The sequence below is a fragment of the Pleurodeles waltl genome, chromosome 4_1 (assembly GCF_031143425.1).
Source record: "Pleurodeles waltl isolate 20211129_DDA chromosome 4_1, aPleWal1.hap1.20221129, whole genome shotgun sequence".
Taxonomy (NCBI): Eukaryota; Metazoa; Chordata; class Amphibia; order Caudata; family Salamandridae; genus Pleurodeles; species Pleurodeles waltl.
Window position 1 is genome coordinate 277666970 of NC_090442.1, and position 18454 is coordinate 277685423.

The 18454-nt window shown below is 45.8% G+C and overlaps 1 protein-coding gene across 2 annotated transcripts in view; it reads left to right on the forward strand.

The window, feature by feature from the left end:
- The window catches only part of ARFGAP3 (ARF GTPase activating protein 3), a 326353-nt gene that overhangs the window by 135464 nt on the left and 172435 nt on the right, over positions 1-18454 (forward strand). For both annotated transcript variants that reach the window (XM_069228315.1, XM_069228317.1), the window contains one exon: positions 13554-13699. In XM_069228315.1, the coding sequence (XP_069084416.1) occupies positions 13554-13699 (146 nt within the window). The remainder of the gene's footprint in view (positions 1-13553; positions 13700-18454) is intronic.

Genomic DNA, 18454 nt, shown 5'->3' on the forward strand with positions numbered 1-18454 from the left:
CGCCACCACATTCGCCACAAAGGACAAGGTCACCATTTGACACCCCAACAGCACAGTCACCCACACATACTGTGCAAACACAGGACGATGCAGATCCCTGGGACCTCTATGACCCACCGGTTTCACACAACAGTCCTGAGTACTACCCCTCAAAGCCATCTCCTCCAGAGGATAGCTCCTCCTATACACAAGTACTAGCCAGGGCTGCGACATTCCATAATGTCACTATGCACTCAGAACTATTGGAGGATGATTTTCTTTTCAATATCCTGGCGTCCACACATGAGTCATATCAAAGCCTGTCTATGCTACCAGGCATGCCTAAGCATGCACAACAAGTCTTTCAAGAGCCGGTCAAGGGAAGGGCCATCACACCGCGGGTGGAGAAAAAAATATAAACCACCCCCATCGGACCCTGTGTTCATTACACAACAGCTCCCTCTGGACTCTGTAATAGTGGGAGCCGCAAGAAAGCGGGCAAACTCTCAATCATCAGGAGATGCACCACCTCCTGATAAAGAAAGCCGCAAATTCAATGCAGCAGGGAAGAGAGTGGCGTCGCAAGCTGCCAACCAACCGCGTATCACCAATTCACAGGCCCTCCTCGTCCGTTACGACCGATCCCATTGGGATAAAATGCATGATATCATTCAGCATCTACCAAAAGAATATAAAAAACGGGCTCAACAGGTGGTTGAGGAAGGACAAGCCATCTCCAACAACCAGATCTGTTCGGCACTGGACTCTGCCGATACCGCAGCAAGAACTATAAACACAGCAGTCACCATCAGGAGGCATGCATAGCTACGAAGTTCAGGTTTCAAACCTGAAATACAGCAAGCGGTGTTAAACATGCCGTTCAACCAGCAGCAACTATTTGGGCCGGATGTGGACACCGCCATTGAAAAAATGAAAAAGGACACAGACACGGCCAAAGCTATGGGCGCGCTCTACTCTTCCCAGTATAGGGGGACATTTAGGAAGCCACAATTTAGGGGAGGGTTTAGACAGCAACCATCAGAGGCATCCACCTCCCAAACAAAACCCACCTACCAGTCACAATACCAGAGAGGGGGGTTTTGTGGTTCATTCAGTGGACAATTCCCAAGAGCAAGGGGAAAATTTCAGCCTATCAAGCAGACCCCCGGTAACAAACAGTGCCTTCAATGTCACACTTCCCCAACACACATCACCAGTAGGGGAAAGATTAACAAAATACCACAAACATTGTTCAGACATAACCATGGACACATGGGTTCTATCAATTATCCAACATGGTTACTGCATAGAGTTCACACATTTCCCACCAGATGTTCCCCCAAGAACGCACAAACTGTCGGCACAACATCTGGACCTGCTCCAAATAGAGGTACAAGCACTATTAACAAAACAAGCCATAGAACTAGTACCTCACCATGAAAAAGGAACAGGGGTTTACTCCCTGTATTTCCTTATTCCCAAAAAAGACAAAACACTAAGACCAATTTTAGATCTCAGGACATTAAACCTCTTCATCAAATCAGAACATTTCCATATGGTCACACTACAAGATGTAGTTCCCTTGCTAAAACAGGGAGAATACATGGCAACACTGGATTTAAAAGATGCATATTTCCACATACCCATCCATCCATCTCACAGGAAACCTCAGATTTGTCATACAGGGCAAACATTACCAATTCAAAGTATTGCCCTTTGGGATAACAGCGCCCAGAGTATTTACAAAATGTCTTGCGGTAGTAGCAGCTCATACAAGGAGACCTCACATGCACATATTCCCATATCTCGATGATTGGCTAATAAAAGCCAACACTCAACACCGGTGTCAAAGTCACACGCAATATGTAATAGATACCCTACACAAACCAGGGTTTTCCAGAAATTACCAAGAATCTCACTTGCAACCATCCCAAATACAACAGTACTTGGGAGCCACACTCAACACTCAAAGAGCAATTGCCACTTCAATCTCACAAAGAGTTAAATCGTTTCAAACTGTAGTGTCAAGCATACAACCAAACCACCAGTACACAGTCAGGTTTGTCATGAAACTACTAGGCATGATGTCCTCATGCATCGCAATTGTCCCAAACGCACGGCTACACATGCGGCCCTTACAACAGTGCCTAGCAAAACAATGGATGCAGGCACAGGGTCAACTTCAGGATCTAGTGTTGATAGACCGCCAAACACACTCTTCGCTTCAATGGTGGAACCCTGTAAATTTAAACAAAGGGCGGCCTTTTCAAGACCCAGTGCCTCACGCCATTATTACAACAGACGCTTCCATGATTGGGTGGGGAGCAGACCTCAACAATCACAATATACAAGGTCAATGGGACAATCAACAAAAACAACTACACATAAATCACTTAGAACTACTAGCGGTCCCCCTAGCACTAAAAGCTTTTCAACCCCTTCTAGTCCACAAACACATTCTTATCAAAACAGACAATATGACAACAATGTACTATCTAAACAAACAAGGGGGACTCACTCATCACAACTATGCCTCCTAGCACAAAAGATTTGGCATTGGGCAATTCACAACAACATTCGTCTGATAGCGCAATATATACCAGGCGTTCACAATCAGTTAGCCGACAACCTCAGTCTGGATCACCAGCAAACTCATGAGTGGGAAATACATCCCCAGATTCTACAGGATTACTTCTACCGCTGTGGGACACCAGACATAGATCTATTTGCAACAAAACAAAACACAAAATGCCAAAACTTCGCATCGAGGTAGCCACACCATCAGCCACAAGGACAATGCTCTATGGATCAATTGGTCAGGGATATTTGCTTATGCTTTTCCCCCTCTCCCACTCGTTCCTTTCCTAGTCAACAAACTGAGTCAAAACAAACTCAAACTAATACTCATAGCACCAATGTGGGTTCGCCAACCGTGGTACACCACACTGTTGGACTTCTCAGTAGTACCCCACATCAAACTCCCAAACAGACCAGACCTGTTAACACAACACAAACAACAGATCAGACACCCGAATCCAGCATCGCTCAACCTAGCAATCTGGCTACTTGAAGTCTTAGAATCTGGCAACCTAAACCTTTCAAATTAGTGTATGGAAGTCATTAAACAAGCAAGAAAACCGACAACAAGGCATTGTTATGCTAATAAATGGAAAAGGTTTGTTTTCTACTGCCAAGCAAACCAAATCACGCCGTTAGATGCTTTCATACAAAACATTGTAAGTTACTTACTACACCTACAAAAAGCAAATCTCGCTTTTTCTTCTATTAAAATTCATCTCACTGCAATGTCTGCTTACCTGCAGATTGAACCTACAAAGTCACTTTTTAGAATCCCAGTTATTAAAGCCTTTATGGAAGGACTTAAAAGGATTATACCTCCAAGAACCCCACCAGTACCCTCGTGGAATCTTAATATTGTACTTACATGACTCATGGGCCCACCTTTTGAACCCATGCATTCTTGCCAAATCCAATTCTTGACTTGGAAAGTAGCATTTCTAATAGCCATCACTTCACTACGGAGAGTTAGCGAAATACAGGCGTTCACTATCGAAGAACCATTTATACAAGTACACAAACATAAAGTAGTTCTACGCACAAATCCAAAATTTCTTCCAAAAGTCATTTCACCGTTTCATCTAAACCAAACTGTAGAACTCGGTCTTCTTTCCACAACCAGACTCCGTAGCAGAAAGAGCACTGCATACGTTAGACATAAAGAGAGCACTAATGTATTACATAGACAGGACAAAATCTTTTTGGAAAACTAAACAATTGTTAGTTGCTTTCCAAAAGCCCCATGCTGGTAACCCTATATCCAAACAGGGCATTGCCAGATGGATAGTCCAATGCATACAAACCTGTTACCTTAAAGCTAAAAGAGTTACTCGTTACACCAAAGGGTCACTCCTCTAGAAAGAAAGGAGCAACAATGGCCTTTCTAGGTAACATACCTATGACAGAGATTTGTAAGGCAGCCACTTGGTCTACACCTCATACGTTTACCAAACATTACTGTGTAGATGTGTTAGCAACACAACAAGCCACAGAAGGACAGGCTGTACTAAGAACATTATTTCAAACTACTTCAACTCCTACAGACTGACCACCGCTTTGGGGAGGATTACTGCTTTGTGGTCTATGCACAGCATGTGTATCTGCAGCTACACATGCCATCAAACGGAAAATGCCACTTACCCAGTGTACATCTGTTCGTGGCATGTTGCGCTGCAGATTCACATCCGCCCTCCCACCTCCCCGGGAGCCTGTAACCGTTTAAGTTTCATTAAAATTGTATATATGTAAATAAACATTCCTTTAACACAAACTATGCACATACTTATCTATTTTATTGCATGGACATCGTTAGTATCCTCATTCTACCACTCCTACCTCACCCTATGCGGGGAAAACAATCTAAGATGGAGTCGATGTCCATGCGCAATGGAGCCGAAAGGGAGGAGTCACTCTGTCCTGTGACTCGAAAAGACTTCTTCGAAGAAAAACAACTTGTAACACTCCGAGCCCAACACTAGATGGCAGGAACAGTGCACAGCATGTGAATCTGCAGCGCAACATGCCACGAACAGATGTACACTGGGTAAGTGGCATTTTCCATATATATATTTTGGGGTTTAGGGTGGTTACAGGTTTGGAATTTAGGCCAAACTCTTCCTACAGCACCTGATAGGACTTAAGGTGTTGTCGCTTCCAGATGTCTCCCACTCTGGAGATCCCAACCCTTTCGCATCCACCAAACTCTCCTAAGGAGGTGGTTTAATGCACTCATCCACCTGCTCAATGGTGGGGGAGTCACCAGCATAATCTTTCGATCCATCCATCCCACTGTAATGCCATGCATCAGATCCTAAGAACCACCCTTGTGGGCACAGGGAGAAGAAATGGAATAGGGGTGCCATTCAGCAACCCTTTGATCCTATCCAGACCTATCTCAGCCACTTCTAGCCCAAATGCCGGGTCCCCCCCATCTACCACTCAGCCAGTCTGACCACCAGCATCTGCGCCCCCAAGTAATAAGGACGCTCATCTGCCATTCCCAGCCCCCCAGTCGCATGTGGATTGAGTGTCTTTAACCTTATGCGAAGGTTAGTTAATCCACAAGAAGGCCCAAATGTTGGCCTGCAGGTGTTTAAACAGTTATTTAGTCCAGATCCACATATCATAATGCACAGTAGCATCTGCGAAATTATTATGGCTATATACACCTCGTTTTGTAAAATGCTGTCTTTAATATTTCCTCATGTACAATCATGTTCATATTGAGGTGGGTTTAAAAGTGTCTTAGCTGTTTAAAGTGGTTTACTTACAGTTTCTGTACCCCATTGTTCTTTGGTGTGTTTCTGTTTCTTCCTTCTTACTTACCTCTCATCCACAGACTTATTCTTTTCACTGACCAGTTAGGACTCGAACTTAAGCTGCAGTTGCAATTGACTTGTTTTTATGCTATTTCACATTCGACTAATTTTGAATCAGACAATTTTGTAAGTAGTGTATGCTAGGTTACTTCATGGAGTTAGAACTTCTTGGCAGAGTTTAAACATTAGGACATAGAGATACATAGTGACCACTGATATTGGTCCAAGCCAAGTGCAAATAGTGGAGATCAGCAGTTCAGAAACCCCAGGTTCCTGCTCTGGCATGATACCACACAAAGGACAGGGGAGTGACCACCCCCGCTGTCCAGCTTCTCCCCTGGGCAAGTGCACACAGATGTGCCAGGTCGCCACTTGATTCTGGCATCTTGAAAATAAGATATGCAGAGGCCCCGGGAGCATCTGACTGGTTAGGCCAGGTAGATGACGTCTCTAACCCCCCTCTGATAGATGGGTTACTTCAGAGAGTGACCAACCCCCTTTTAGGATTAGTTAAGGGCTCCCCCGAGGGTGAGTCCTCAGATTTGTCAGGCAATACTCTTCAAGGAACTCTCTGCAAGACATCTTCTTCTCCTGGTCTCTGAAACCGCTGCTGGTCTGCTTTTGGAACAGAAACACTTTGGGAGGGCCCCCACTGCAACATTTTCTCCCACTCCTGCAAGATTTCTGCAACGTCCATGGATGTACATCCTCCAGGGCCACAAGGACTCTGCCTGCAACCAAGAAGCAGGAAGGAATCTCCCTTGGAATGAAGGAGTCACTCCCCTGCATACTCAAGCACATCAAGACAGCGATGACTGGCTGGTGGATCCTGCTGTCCCACGGGCAGCGTAAAGGCTTTGCTCACAGGTGGTGGTTCTGTGGTTGTCCCCGGGTCCAACTTGTCTTTTATCTACCTTGGGAGATTGTGGACCCTTGCTGCAGCCACTGGAACAGAAGTGTGGGGAATGTGGCACAATGGTGCTTCAGTTCCCGCCTCAGCGGGTCTTGGAATCAATTCCCTTGGACCAGATAATTCTCGCCTCAGTACCTAATCTAATTAATGGGTCCCACTCTGTAACTCTGGGCAATAGCTTGCTTAATCTCCACAACGGCCCTGACAGCGCTTGGATGCCTGGCTTCACCCTGGGGGCTGCCCAGGAGTGGGCGCCTCACAGGGAAAAGCCACGAGGGGTTCCACAGCAGTATGCGTACAGCTCCTTGAGACACTAACGGGTGAGTAGTGCGCTATACAAGTATGAAGTTTACAGTTTTAACCCCTGTGCACCGCAACTGTTGCTCTTGCCAAGGCTTATTTGCTCATCCTCCAAGAAGATCTTCAAGTTCCTAGAAGCCCCAGCACTCTGCAACTCCAGATTCAGCTTCCACTCTGAAGCTCCTGCGACGTGGGACTCCTGTTTTGTTCTGCTGCTGAGGCCTCCTTGTGAGTCCCTGTGCCTGCTGTCAGTGGGTCACTCGTGGGGGCTCCTCCAACTACAGCTGGCTTTCCTTCCTTCTGAAGGTCTGCCCTGACTCCCCACCAAGGGTTGAGTCACTAGGACCTTGTTGGTCCTCCAAAAATCTGCATTTTCTAAGTTTTGGTGGTTCTGCTAGTCACTGACCCTTCTGCAGTCTGGCAACCAACGTGGAACAGGTTGTGGTTGACTTCAAGGATCTCCTGCATCCCCTGGACTCCGCAGCTGGACTTCTTCTTTCACCGCCCTGCGGGAACTTCACCTCCAAGAGGGTGGGCATTGACTTCCTGCACCACCTGAACATCTCCGAGTGGTGTGGACACCGTCCCCTTCTTTTTCAGGTACTTCACGTCCGGACTCCACCTTTTGGTTCCACTGGCCTGGTTCACGGGTCACGAAAGTGGCTGAACAACTGAGGTTTCCATTGACTCCAACAAGGGTTTCCAGTGCTACTTCACCCCTATGCACCTGGGCTCTCTGGTGTAGGTACTCCGGTCTTCTGGGTATCCATGGGTGGGGGCACTCTCCAACCTTCTTTGTACGAACTGGTTTCCGAGGGATCCACTGGGAAGGGTCCTGAATTCATGAAAATCCAACCATGACAGTCCTGTGTTAGCTTATGGAACATCTGGCTCGATAACAGCTCTGCACCCGGGCACCTGTGGAATTTCAAGTACTTACCTCTGGTGATTTTCCACTCCCCCAACCCCTGGGATCCTAACACACCTAACTTAATTGGGCACCTTTATTCTTATACCAGTTTCTTAGTATATGGTTTGCCCCCCCCCCATATGGCTCCATGTATTTTTATGCTTTTGTTGACCCAAGTGTATATTTTTGTGTGTTGATCTCTTCAGGTGGAGATATACTAATTTTAGTTCAGCTATAATGTAATAAAGAAACCTTTATTTTTGCAGCTCCTGGTGTGGTTCTTTATTGTTATTGGTTACTGACTGACTATTGTGGTATTGCAAGTGCTTTAGATGATCACTACAGCTCTCCCTAGAGAGCGTTTGCTATCTGGACACCTAAACACTATCACTAAGGGTTGCCTGTATTCAGTATAGGGTGCCAACCGTAGGTGTGCACCATAAACTGAGCCAGCTTTCTACAGTTGGTATGTGAGAATATGCACCTTTGCGATCAATGGAACATAGCCACTCTCTCTGGTGTAGTTGGGGATAGATTTGATATAAGGCCATCATCTGGAACATTTCTCATAAAATCTATTTGTTGGTAAATTTCAGGTTGCGAATGGGTCTGAATTCGTTCTTGCCTTTTTTTCTGTACCCAACAATATCCAGAATAAATGCCTGCTCCCTATTAATGATGAGGAACGGCCTCCACCGCTGTTTTTATGAAGCAAGATGTTGCCATATGATCTCATCATATTCAGATGGTGATTGGATGGTTTTGGAAGACGACTTGTGAACCTGAGACAGTATCCATGCCGAACAATATTCAGTACCCAGGCGTCTTTCGTTATTTATTGCCACTGTGCCATAAAGTGCAAAAATACTTATCCCTTACGGAGTGGGTAATCGAAGGGGGGAAGGGAATATTCAAGGTTTTGCACCTGTTGCAGGCTTTTGTGCTTGTGCTGGCTGTTGTGAGGCTCTTCCGCTAGGCTGCCTGCATTGCTGCGTATAGGGTTGTTGCTGCTGTCGTTGCTGTCGCCCTTGATACCAGTGAGGGATTTGAACCCTCTGAGGGTAGTATAGTCTCCTGGTAAGGCTTGAATGATTTTCTCTGTTCCTTGGACCTTTCTAGGCTAACCGCCTTTAGGGTGTCCATTTCGAATTTCATCCGAGCCATTTCATCATCTGTGTGGCTAGCAAAGAGGGTAGAACCTGAAAATGTCAGATTGATAACCCGTTGTTGTTGCTCCGGTTTCAGAGATGTGAGATAGAGACAAACATGTCTGCGCAGGGCCACTTCATGGCAGTATTTGTGTGCCACTAGTACAGCGGACTCAGCAGATGCACTTATTATCTGGTTTGAGGCCATCAAACCCTCATTTACCACTTCCAGGAAATCCTCCTGTTTGTCCTTGGGTAGATGTTCGGCAAACTTCTGGGCAGATTCCCACAATGCCCTAACATATCTGCAGAGAAGGGCAGCTTCACTTGCTGTTTTCATGGAAGTTGCAGCAGTGCCACATACTGTGCAGCCCACAGAATCCAACTTCTTGCTCTCTTTAATTGGTGACACTGAAGAGGCAGGAGTAGTTGCATGGTGTTTCTTTGCTGCCAGTATGACTACGGAGTCTTCAGGACGGTCTGAATGGAGGAAGAGTGGATCCTGCTCAAGAGGTCTGTACGTCTTCCGACGGAGCAGACTTGGCTGAGGCCGGTGTCAAAAAGAGTTCCATTGCCGATTCCAGGAGGCCTGGTGCTAAAGAAGGAGCGGTCTGGATGTTGTGCGTTGATGAAGCATCTCGATTATCACTGATGTTGAAGGTGTAGGTACAGACACTTGGATATTTAATTTTGCTGCTCCTCTCACTAATCCCTCTTTGAAGGTGGTAATATCATCCACTGGGGAGACTCAAGGTGGTGGAGAGTCTGTAAGGGTCGGTGAGTGGAGGACGTGTACCTGGAATGACGATTGTGACCTTGTTCTTGTTCTGTAGGCTTGACGGCGATAGTGATGCCGGAATCTGTCGCACCTGTGCTGTGAATGATAGCTCAATCTGGAACGTGATCCTGGGCAAGGTGGTTCTGTAGGAGGTGTTAGAGCCGGTGGGATTGGCGCTGAAGGCAGCGGAGGAGGTGGTGATTGTGGTGGAGGCGAAGGTGATGAAAGAGGTGGTGATGAAGGAGAGTCTGGTAAGACTATAGGTGAAGATCGAGAGTACATCCTAGAATACTCAGATCCTGGTGACGAAGAAATGCATCTCCTTTTCCTCTGATGTGTCCTCGACATCAGTATGCTCCTCAACATCGACCTGTGATGTCTTGACAGTGATCTCAGTTGCCGCCTCAACGACAAACCACTCCGCGATGTTAACAAGTATGCCTGTGTTGACGACATGTGAGTCTTCGACATCGACCTACTCTGTCTTGAGGTAGACCTCCTTCTCTTTCTCAATGTCGATCCATCCATTGACGGTGAGCAAATTGGTGCAGTACCTTGTCTCGATGTTGATGCCTTCGGCGTCTATGTGGAATAACGTTTTTGTGATCTTCCACGTCCATCAGAGGTAGATGACCGAGTCCTGGTAGAGGACTGACCCTCCCCTCGCTTTGAATCTTCAGAATATTCTGCCTGTGTTATTCTTCTGCACCATGAAGGCAAATCTTTTCCCTTTCCCTCAGGGCTTGCCTGGAAAACTGCCTTCAGTGATGACAATCTTCAGGAACATGACGTGCTGGAAGACAAATAATACCAATATCTTGGGGGTTTGTTTTGGCTTTCTTTCTCCCACTGGCAGGGCATTTGTCAAATAAAGATGGCATTTTTAATGAAGAAATATTGCAAATGCCTGTCAAATTGCAGAAATTGCAAAGTAGCAAGGAAAAGCATCTGATAAAGTGGTTGTCACCCCCTTCAGATCAGTGCTAACCATGATTTCAACCCTGGCACCACGCTCAATGCCATCGTCTACTTCATTCTCAACAGCCCCAGCCCCAGCATTGACATTGATACCGACGTCACTGATGCCAAAAGTGGACTTGGTTGTACTTCTGGACTTGGAAACCCATGCTCTACCACTCAAAGCTCAACTTTATGTCCATTCTGAACCTGACCCTCATGCTCCACACTGTGATAATGGACTCACTGATACTTACTATGATGATGGCAACCAATATGGTGAAGATGGTAATTTATTTGATGACCTTCAGAATGCTAGTGGTCTGAACACTTCACCAGACATACGCTTCTTCTCACATAACCCCGGTGGCCACTGAGGAGTCCACTTCTTTTGCTACAGATATTCGACGGGCATCTGAGATGTTGGACCTTGCCTTACCCACTCAAGAAGTTAAAACTAATATCTTAAAATAAGTCCTAAACGAGGCTGACTTCAGCCATGAGCCACTACTTTCCTTCAGTGAGGCCGTAACTGGAATTCTGGTGGGCACCTGGGCCAAGCCAGGATCTTGTCTGCCAGTCAACGGACAATTGGTGAGGCAGCACAAGCCTGCTAATAGGAGATCCACCTTTCTTATGCAGCACCCTATTCCACAGAGCTAGGTGGTGCAGGCATCAAAAGATGAGGAGGCACCAGGCCCACATCATCCTAGTGGTTCCAGACCCTCAAGGGTCCAAAATACAAATTTGAATTGCTTTTTACAATACTTGTGGAAAAGTGTGATATATGTACTAATGGAGCTAAACAAGTACAAACTAAAATGTTATTTAATGATGAGAACGAATTTGGATGATTGTATTGAATTGTGAGACGGGTTTCCTTTGTTACTTGTATTTTCCCTGTCCCGTTACAATTGATGATATTTTGTCAGTCATGTGTTCATCATCCAAATTAATTTGTGCAGGACACTGAGAGTTGTTTGTTGTCTGGTGCTCTTCCCGAGACCTGCAACCTCTGAAAACTCAGTTATCAGATGGTCTCCTGTTCTGTTTGACCTTGGCCCAGCAAGGTTTTGTTGTGGAAACAGTTAAGGGTTCCATCTGAGCACTTTCGGCCTTCTTGCATTTACCTAACCAGCCATCTCTCCTCAAGTCACCTGTTGTGATGCATATATTCCCACCAACTTTGTCATGCTGCAGGTGGGCCTTGCTTTGGTACTCGCTTATTTGATATGCATTTGCTTCGAACCCATGCATAGTTGTTCTCCATCTTCTTACCATCAAGACAGCATTCCCCGTCACCATAACTTCAGCCAGGGGGAGTGAGCGAGCTACAGGCATTGTCCGTGGTTCCCAGATACACATCTTTATTCCCAGACAAATTAGTCCGCCGGACAAAAGTGACATTTGTACCCAAGGTAGTCACACCTTTTCATTTGGGGCAATCCATCACCTTGCTGGCTTACTATGTGCTGCCTCATCCCTCCAAGGAAGAACAACTGCTTCATCGTCTGGACACTAAACAGGCACTTAGCTTCTGTGTTGGCCAAACCAGAGATTGCTGTCAGGGCAATCCACTTTTTGTTGGTTTCTCTAGGGCTAAGAAAGGCAAAGCTGTGCAAAAAAGAACCATCTCAAGATGGATTGTACTGTGCATCCAGATCTGCTATGGACTAGACAAGAAGCAGCCCCCAGATTGTTTGCACATTTATTCCACCAGAGAAGCAGTATTACCACTCTACTGGTGCACGGTGTATTAGTCTTGGACATTTGGCAGGCGGTTGTGTGGGCATCCCGCCATATGTTAATAAAACATTACTATCTGGATGTCCGGTCACAGAATGAGTACTTTACTTGATCTGTTTTGCAGGGTTTCCTGTTCTGAACCAATCCACCGACCCAACATCTAGGAGGAACTGCTTTGGGATCTGTTCAGAAGGTGAAAAATCTGCAGTTGGAAGTCCCTATCTGAAGAACAAGCTACTTACCTTCAATAGCACCTTTCCGGTAGAGAATGTCTAACCGCAGATTTCTCACCGACTCACCCTCCTCCCTGTTCTGTGGAATGAATTCATAAAATCCACTATTAAGATAACAACCTAAAGTCTGCACACTGTCAAAATGGGGTATTAAAGGCTCCTCATCCATCAGCAAGAACGAAGATCAGCAAAGAAACAACATCAGTGTGCTTCGGTGGCCCACATATAGTGGCCCTGACGTCGGGTTCGGGGCGGGACTGACCAAATGTATAGATGCATTACTCCATCTGTTGCTGCGCGAGGGAATTGCTATGCAAGTTTTCTGATCCAATCAGGTGCAATGTGAGCAATCTGTGGTTAGATGGGCTCTTCCAAAAAGGCGTTACAGAAAGTAAATACATTGTTCACCTTGCATATATATATATTATCATGTAACCTCTGAAAATCCCTTACTGCCGAAACCCACCTTCCCCTGACCGAGATTGATCATTTCCTACCCTAAGGAAAGCATCACTGCTGGCCCAGTCGTGCACAGTAGTAAACAAAAAGCTGTACAGCAAGGGGTTCCTGCTGCCCCTGTCCCCTGCCAGTCAGAGGAATAGAGACTGATACAAGGAAAACTAGAGGTTGGGACCATTTGTATGGAGTATTCTGTACTGCTTATAAGTATCTTGGACCAGAGAAATGTCTAAAATCCATGGCTTGGAATCTTAAAACAGGGTCCCAGTTCAGACTAAATGGCGCCTCTTTTGTTGGGTATGGACGTAAGTACCACCTTCCAGCAGTGTTCTATTTCTTGTATGCCCTGGTCAGTGCAGGTAGGTCCTTGCGTCTCTGAAGCCCTTCCAGCATTGATATCCTTAGTTCCCACGTCTTCCCACTCACATGATCACACTAGCTGCTCGGGTTGTCTTCTTTTCCTGGAGATTTTGTTACCCGCTGCAGGAAAGGAGCACTAGTGTCATTGGGTCCTAGTTTATGCGATATTTACTACAAAGGTTATGTGAGCTTGTGAGGTGCCTCTTATGTCCATTCTACTAAACCTTGAAAGCAATGTGAGTGAACTTGTGCGACCAACTACTTAGAGCATTTTTCCCCGCTTGGCTAATTTGAGAATAGCTGTTTAATTTCTTATGAGCATGAACGTCGGGCACTTGTTGATCTTGTGTAACCTAGTTCTGCTTTGTTTAAAGCTTGGTGCCAAAAAAGGTGGTCTTGGAGCTCAGAAAATGAGCAGCAAAAGCTTCAGTGAAATTGAAAAACACGCGCAAGCGGTGGATAAAAGAAAGGAACAGGAGGAGAAGCAAGCCACCCAAAAAGCTGAAAACGAAGAACCTGTGTAAGTATCGTTAATTCACTGCTACAAAAAACGTATTGCTGTATTTTAAGAACCCTCGTTATAACCAATCCGAATGCTGCCGTTCGCCAGTTTAGGGGACCGTGAGAATGACTTGTTGCTTAGGTTTTACTTCGTGCTGTAATCTCCTGCAAACCGCTAGATGGCAGCAGCATCAAACTGACAGAACCAAGCTTTACAAACCTGTATTACCAAAAGTCCAAGTAGGTTTCCATGAACGTATTCTTTTATGGTTACTATTTCAGTTCATTGTGATGCTTTCGTATTTTTATGTAAGTGTAGAATCCAGCTTGAAAGTACCGGAGCGCCGAACATGAACAAGGGTCTATGAACGGCAACGGACGCTCATTCACTTGTGAAACAGCCGATCCGTCTGCGCCGGCCAGGTTACACCTTTATTATCAGAAAATCCGCGGAATACTTCCAGTCATGTTACATCAGAAACGTCCCCCATCTCCCCGCCACCAGCTAATCCCGACCGTTGAGCCACTCTTGCTCGGGGTGGCTTGATTTTTCCATACCCTGCCTCCTTAACTCGGCAACCCGTCGTTAGTTCGGGCATAATCCAGACTGGGCTTTATAAATATACAATGTCTTCACAAGAAAATGTTAGAATTCAATTCATTTTTGTTCGATTTCAATCCAGACTTTTGTTTTAGATTTCGTCTAAACACCGCATCTGTGAGGCATTTGTTTACAACTTACAGTGGGTTTAGAGCCAGCTCATAGCGTACCTTTTGTTAGCTTCAGCGTCGCTCTTATTTGCTTCGCTTCCTTTTCTTGTGTTTGTCCCTCCCCTGGAGCATGGACCAAATACATGTGTATATCCACTGCTCAATTTTGTAGCTTCTTTTTTTCTTTGTGTTCAAGCACTCCATTTAAGTGCTTGTGTTTTCAGTCCGTCTCCTATATCCCCCGCCCATGTAGCTTCTATTTCCTCCCACCCCACACACTTAATCAGTGCCACACTATACTCTGTCCCAATGCATTTTGTCACTGCACACCACTGTACTCTTTCCCATTCTACTTTACCCCACTCTATGCCACTACACTCTTCCCAACTCTACTCTACCCTACTCCAATGCACTCTAACACTACACTTCATGCCACTCTACTCTAGGCCACTCTACTGTGGGCAACTTTACTCAGTGCCACTTGCCACTGCACTTTATGCCACTGGACTCCACAATACTATTCTGCACCACTTCACTTTACGCCTAACCACTCCATGCCACTGCTCTCTGACACTCTACTCTTCCACTACACCACTGCACTCTACACTGCATTACTGTGCCACTGCACTCTACGCCACTGTTCTCTGTGCCACTGTACCATGCACCACTCTGTTCTGTACTACTGCACTCTGTGCCACTGCACTCTACGCCACTCTACTCTGCACCACTCTATTCAATGCCACTGCACTCTACGCTGTTCTACTCTGCACCATTGCACTGTACTCTAATCCACTGCACTCTACGCCTCTGCATTCTACCCCAGTACACTATACACACCTGTATTCTGCACTACTCTACGCCACTACACTCTGACCTGTACACCACTGTGCTCTGCACCACTCTACTCTGTGTAACTTCACTGTACGCTGCTATAGTCTGCACTACTTTCTACTACTCTGCACTGTACACCACTGCACTCTACACCACTCTAGTCTGCACCAGTCTGTTCTATGCCACTACACTGTATGCCACTCTACGCCGTTGCACTCTGCTGTAATCCATTGCACTCTTCGCTACACTACTCTACCCTATGCCTCTACACCACTCTACTGCATTGTGCCCCAGTGCACTATACACCACTGCACTCTATACCACTCTCGCTACACTCTACACCACTCTATTCTGCACCACTATATTCTACCCCAGTGCACTTTACTCAACACCACTTTACCCCTCAGCCCTCTACACCACTATCCTTTACCCCACTGTACTTTGCGCCATTGCGCTCTACTCTATGCTACTCAACTCTATTCTGTCCCTTTCCCACTTGACTGTGCCACTCTACTCTAGGCCACTGTATTCTACACAACACTACTACACACAGTGTCACTTTATGCCTCTCTAAGCCACTCCACACACTACTCTACGCCACATTACACTGCAATGTACACCACTGCATGGCACTCTGCACCACTCTACTCAATGCCACTGCACTGTGCACCACTCTACTCTGTACTACTGTATGCCACTGCACTCTACACCACTTGAATCTGCTTTTCACTACTGTTACTCTACTCTGTCACACGCTACTGTATTTGATCCCAGTGCACTATACACTACTCTTCACCAATCTACGCCACTGAACTTTACACCACTGCACTCTATTTTGCTACACTGTATGCCACTGCACTCTTCTCTAATCCACTGCACTCTACACCACTCTATTATGCTTTGCACTACTCTGCGCCACTCTACTCTACACCATTGCATTCTACCCCTGTGTACTGTACAGCACCCCACGCCTCTGCGCTCTGTGCCACTCTACTCTTCACCACTGGATTCTACCCCAGTGCACTTTGCACTACTGTACTCTACACCACTTTACACCTCTGCACCACTCTACACTACTTTTCTGTAAGCCACTGCACTCTCGTTTACCTCACTGTGTGCCACTGCACACTCCTTTAGCCTACTGCAGTCTATGAGCTGCACTCTACTCTGCTACTCCACACCACCCTACTCTGTCCTACTCCACTCTACTCTGCCACTCCGCTCTATTGCACTCTGTTCTATGACACGCTACTCTACACCATTCTTCTCCACCCTAAGCCACTCCACTCCGATGTATTCCACTCACCGACATGCCACTCCACTCCACTCTGTACAACATGGCTAAAAGACATTGGCAAATCCACTAGCTCTCACGTAGGCAAAACAAATGGCTTTGCCAAAGCTAGTTTAAAAAGATCATGACGGTCTCCCCAGTTAACCTAGGCCCCTTTCTATTAGCTGAGTTATCTTATTTTTCAATCTCACGTATACTGATCGTGCACTGGCATTTGTCTTGTTTGTAGGCCGCCGGGCCTGGCACTTTGGCACCACATTGACAGACTTCCTGTGGCCTTATGTTAAAACTGCCTCCCTCAGTTCTCTGAGGTATTTTGATATTTGGGCATTCAACCAACCTATACGATGCTGCCGACGCCCGAGGCTCTTGTGAGTCTTTTCCGAAATGAGTGCATGGTTATACAGATCTAGAAGGACATACTCTTGGTTTGCTTTTCGGCAATATCAACTTAGCTTCAGGTAATCCACCCACCCCATTACCCTGGACAGAACATTTCATTTGTTCCTTCAGAATTTCTGTTCCTAGGCCAAATGCAGTTTAAACAAACTTTCATCTATTCACTGCATTGAGTCCCTAGATCATTCTAAGCCATCCTAAGCTCTGACCTCCTAGAGGCCACCCATCAAGACCGTTCCTGAATCACCCCCACGTTAGACAGGATAACCCCTCTTACAAAGTCAGCGCAATCTTTGGCGCTGCCCATCAGCTCCTTGATGTACCTAAAAACAGCAGCTAATTGCATCAGAAATAACGCTGAAAGAGCCTGCATAACGTCTTACTCTCATGCAACCTGTACTTTCTATCAAAATACCTTGGGTTCATACAAGTCTTTGATTTGCAAAACACTGGCCAAGTATTTCACTAATAAAATGTATAAATCTTTGAATCCGGTGATCGTGAGCTCCTTCTCCAGTCTGGACTGATGCAGCACTACTGTCTCCACCAAGCAGCTTCTTTGCAATTACGTCTCCTTTTTTGTTTCCCAATACCATTTCCAAAGTCCATGGTATTTATGTTCCTTTTCAATGTCCACAACTCAGAAAGAGCTTATTCAATAGCTGCTTTAAATATAGGCAGGCTACTTACCCACTAGATCCTTGACTAGCTCATATAGTGCACACAGCAGCTCAGATCTGGAGTCCTCTATTCACCGAGGTTAGCCGTCTCTCCCTCACGTCCAGTTCATTTCCTTTCTGCTCAAATCCAACAGTGGTGTGCCAGTTGCTAAACAAAAAAAAAAACAAAAAAACACACTGCTCCGTTTTTGTTGCCAGGGGCAACTACAGGCCTCTTTCCCAGCTTCCTTGCCCATAAAAGCTCTGGAGAACGAGATTTCTTTGAAGAAGAAAACTTAGTAGAACCCAGCCAAGTCAAGGCAGCGTTCTCTCCTTAGTATGGAATCTGCTCTTCTGACGATTCTGGAGGAACGCAGGGAATGGAGGTCTGCTGTGCCTCTTGGGCCCCCATTCCCGTGTTCAGACCCACTCGAAAAAACACAGCCTAGTTTGCAACCTGCTCCCTCGTACATCATATTCTTAGCTCTTTGTTTTCACTTTCATTGACGAAATGTTTCTCAAGTATAAGAACATTTAAATGGTACAACGATATCACAAGTGTAAAAGAATCATAATAATATAAGGGGACAAGATTCATATGCGTGTACAAAATGAAATGTACATGCTATGCGTTTGTAGGTAAATGCATACATTTATATATGTATACATGCATGTTTTAATGTTTGACCTGCAATATTGCGTTCAACTGAAGCTTTTCTGACACATTATGCGTTTTTACGAGGTGCAGCACGACCTACTTGCAGCATTTACTGCCAGGGCGTAGTTACATAGTTTAATATATTACTATCGTGAAACAACCATTTCCTTTCCATAACAACCCCTGTGTTTATTTCCATTTGCTAAATAGATGGGTAAAATA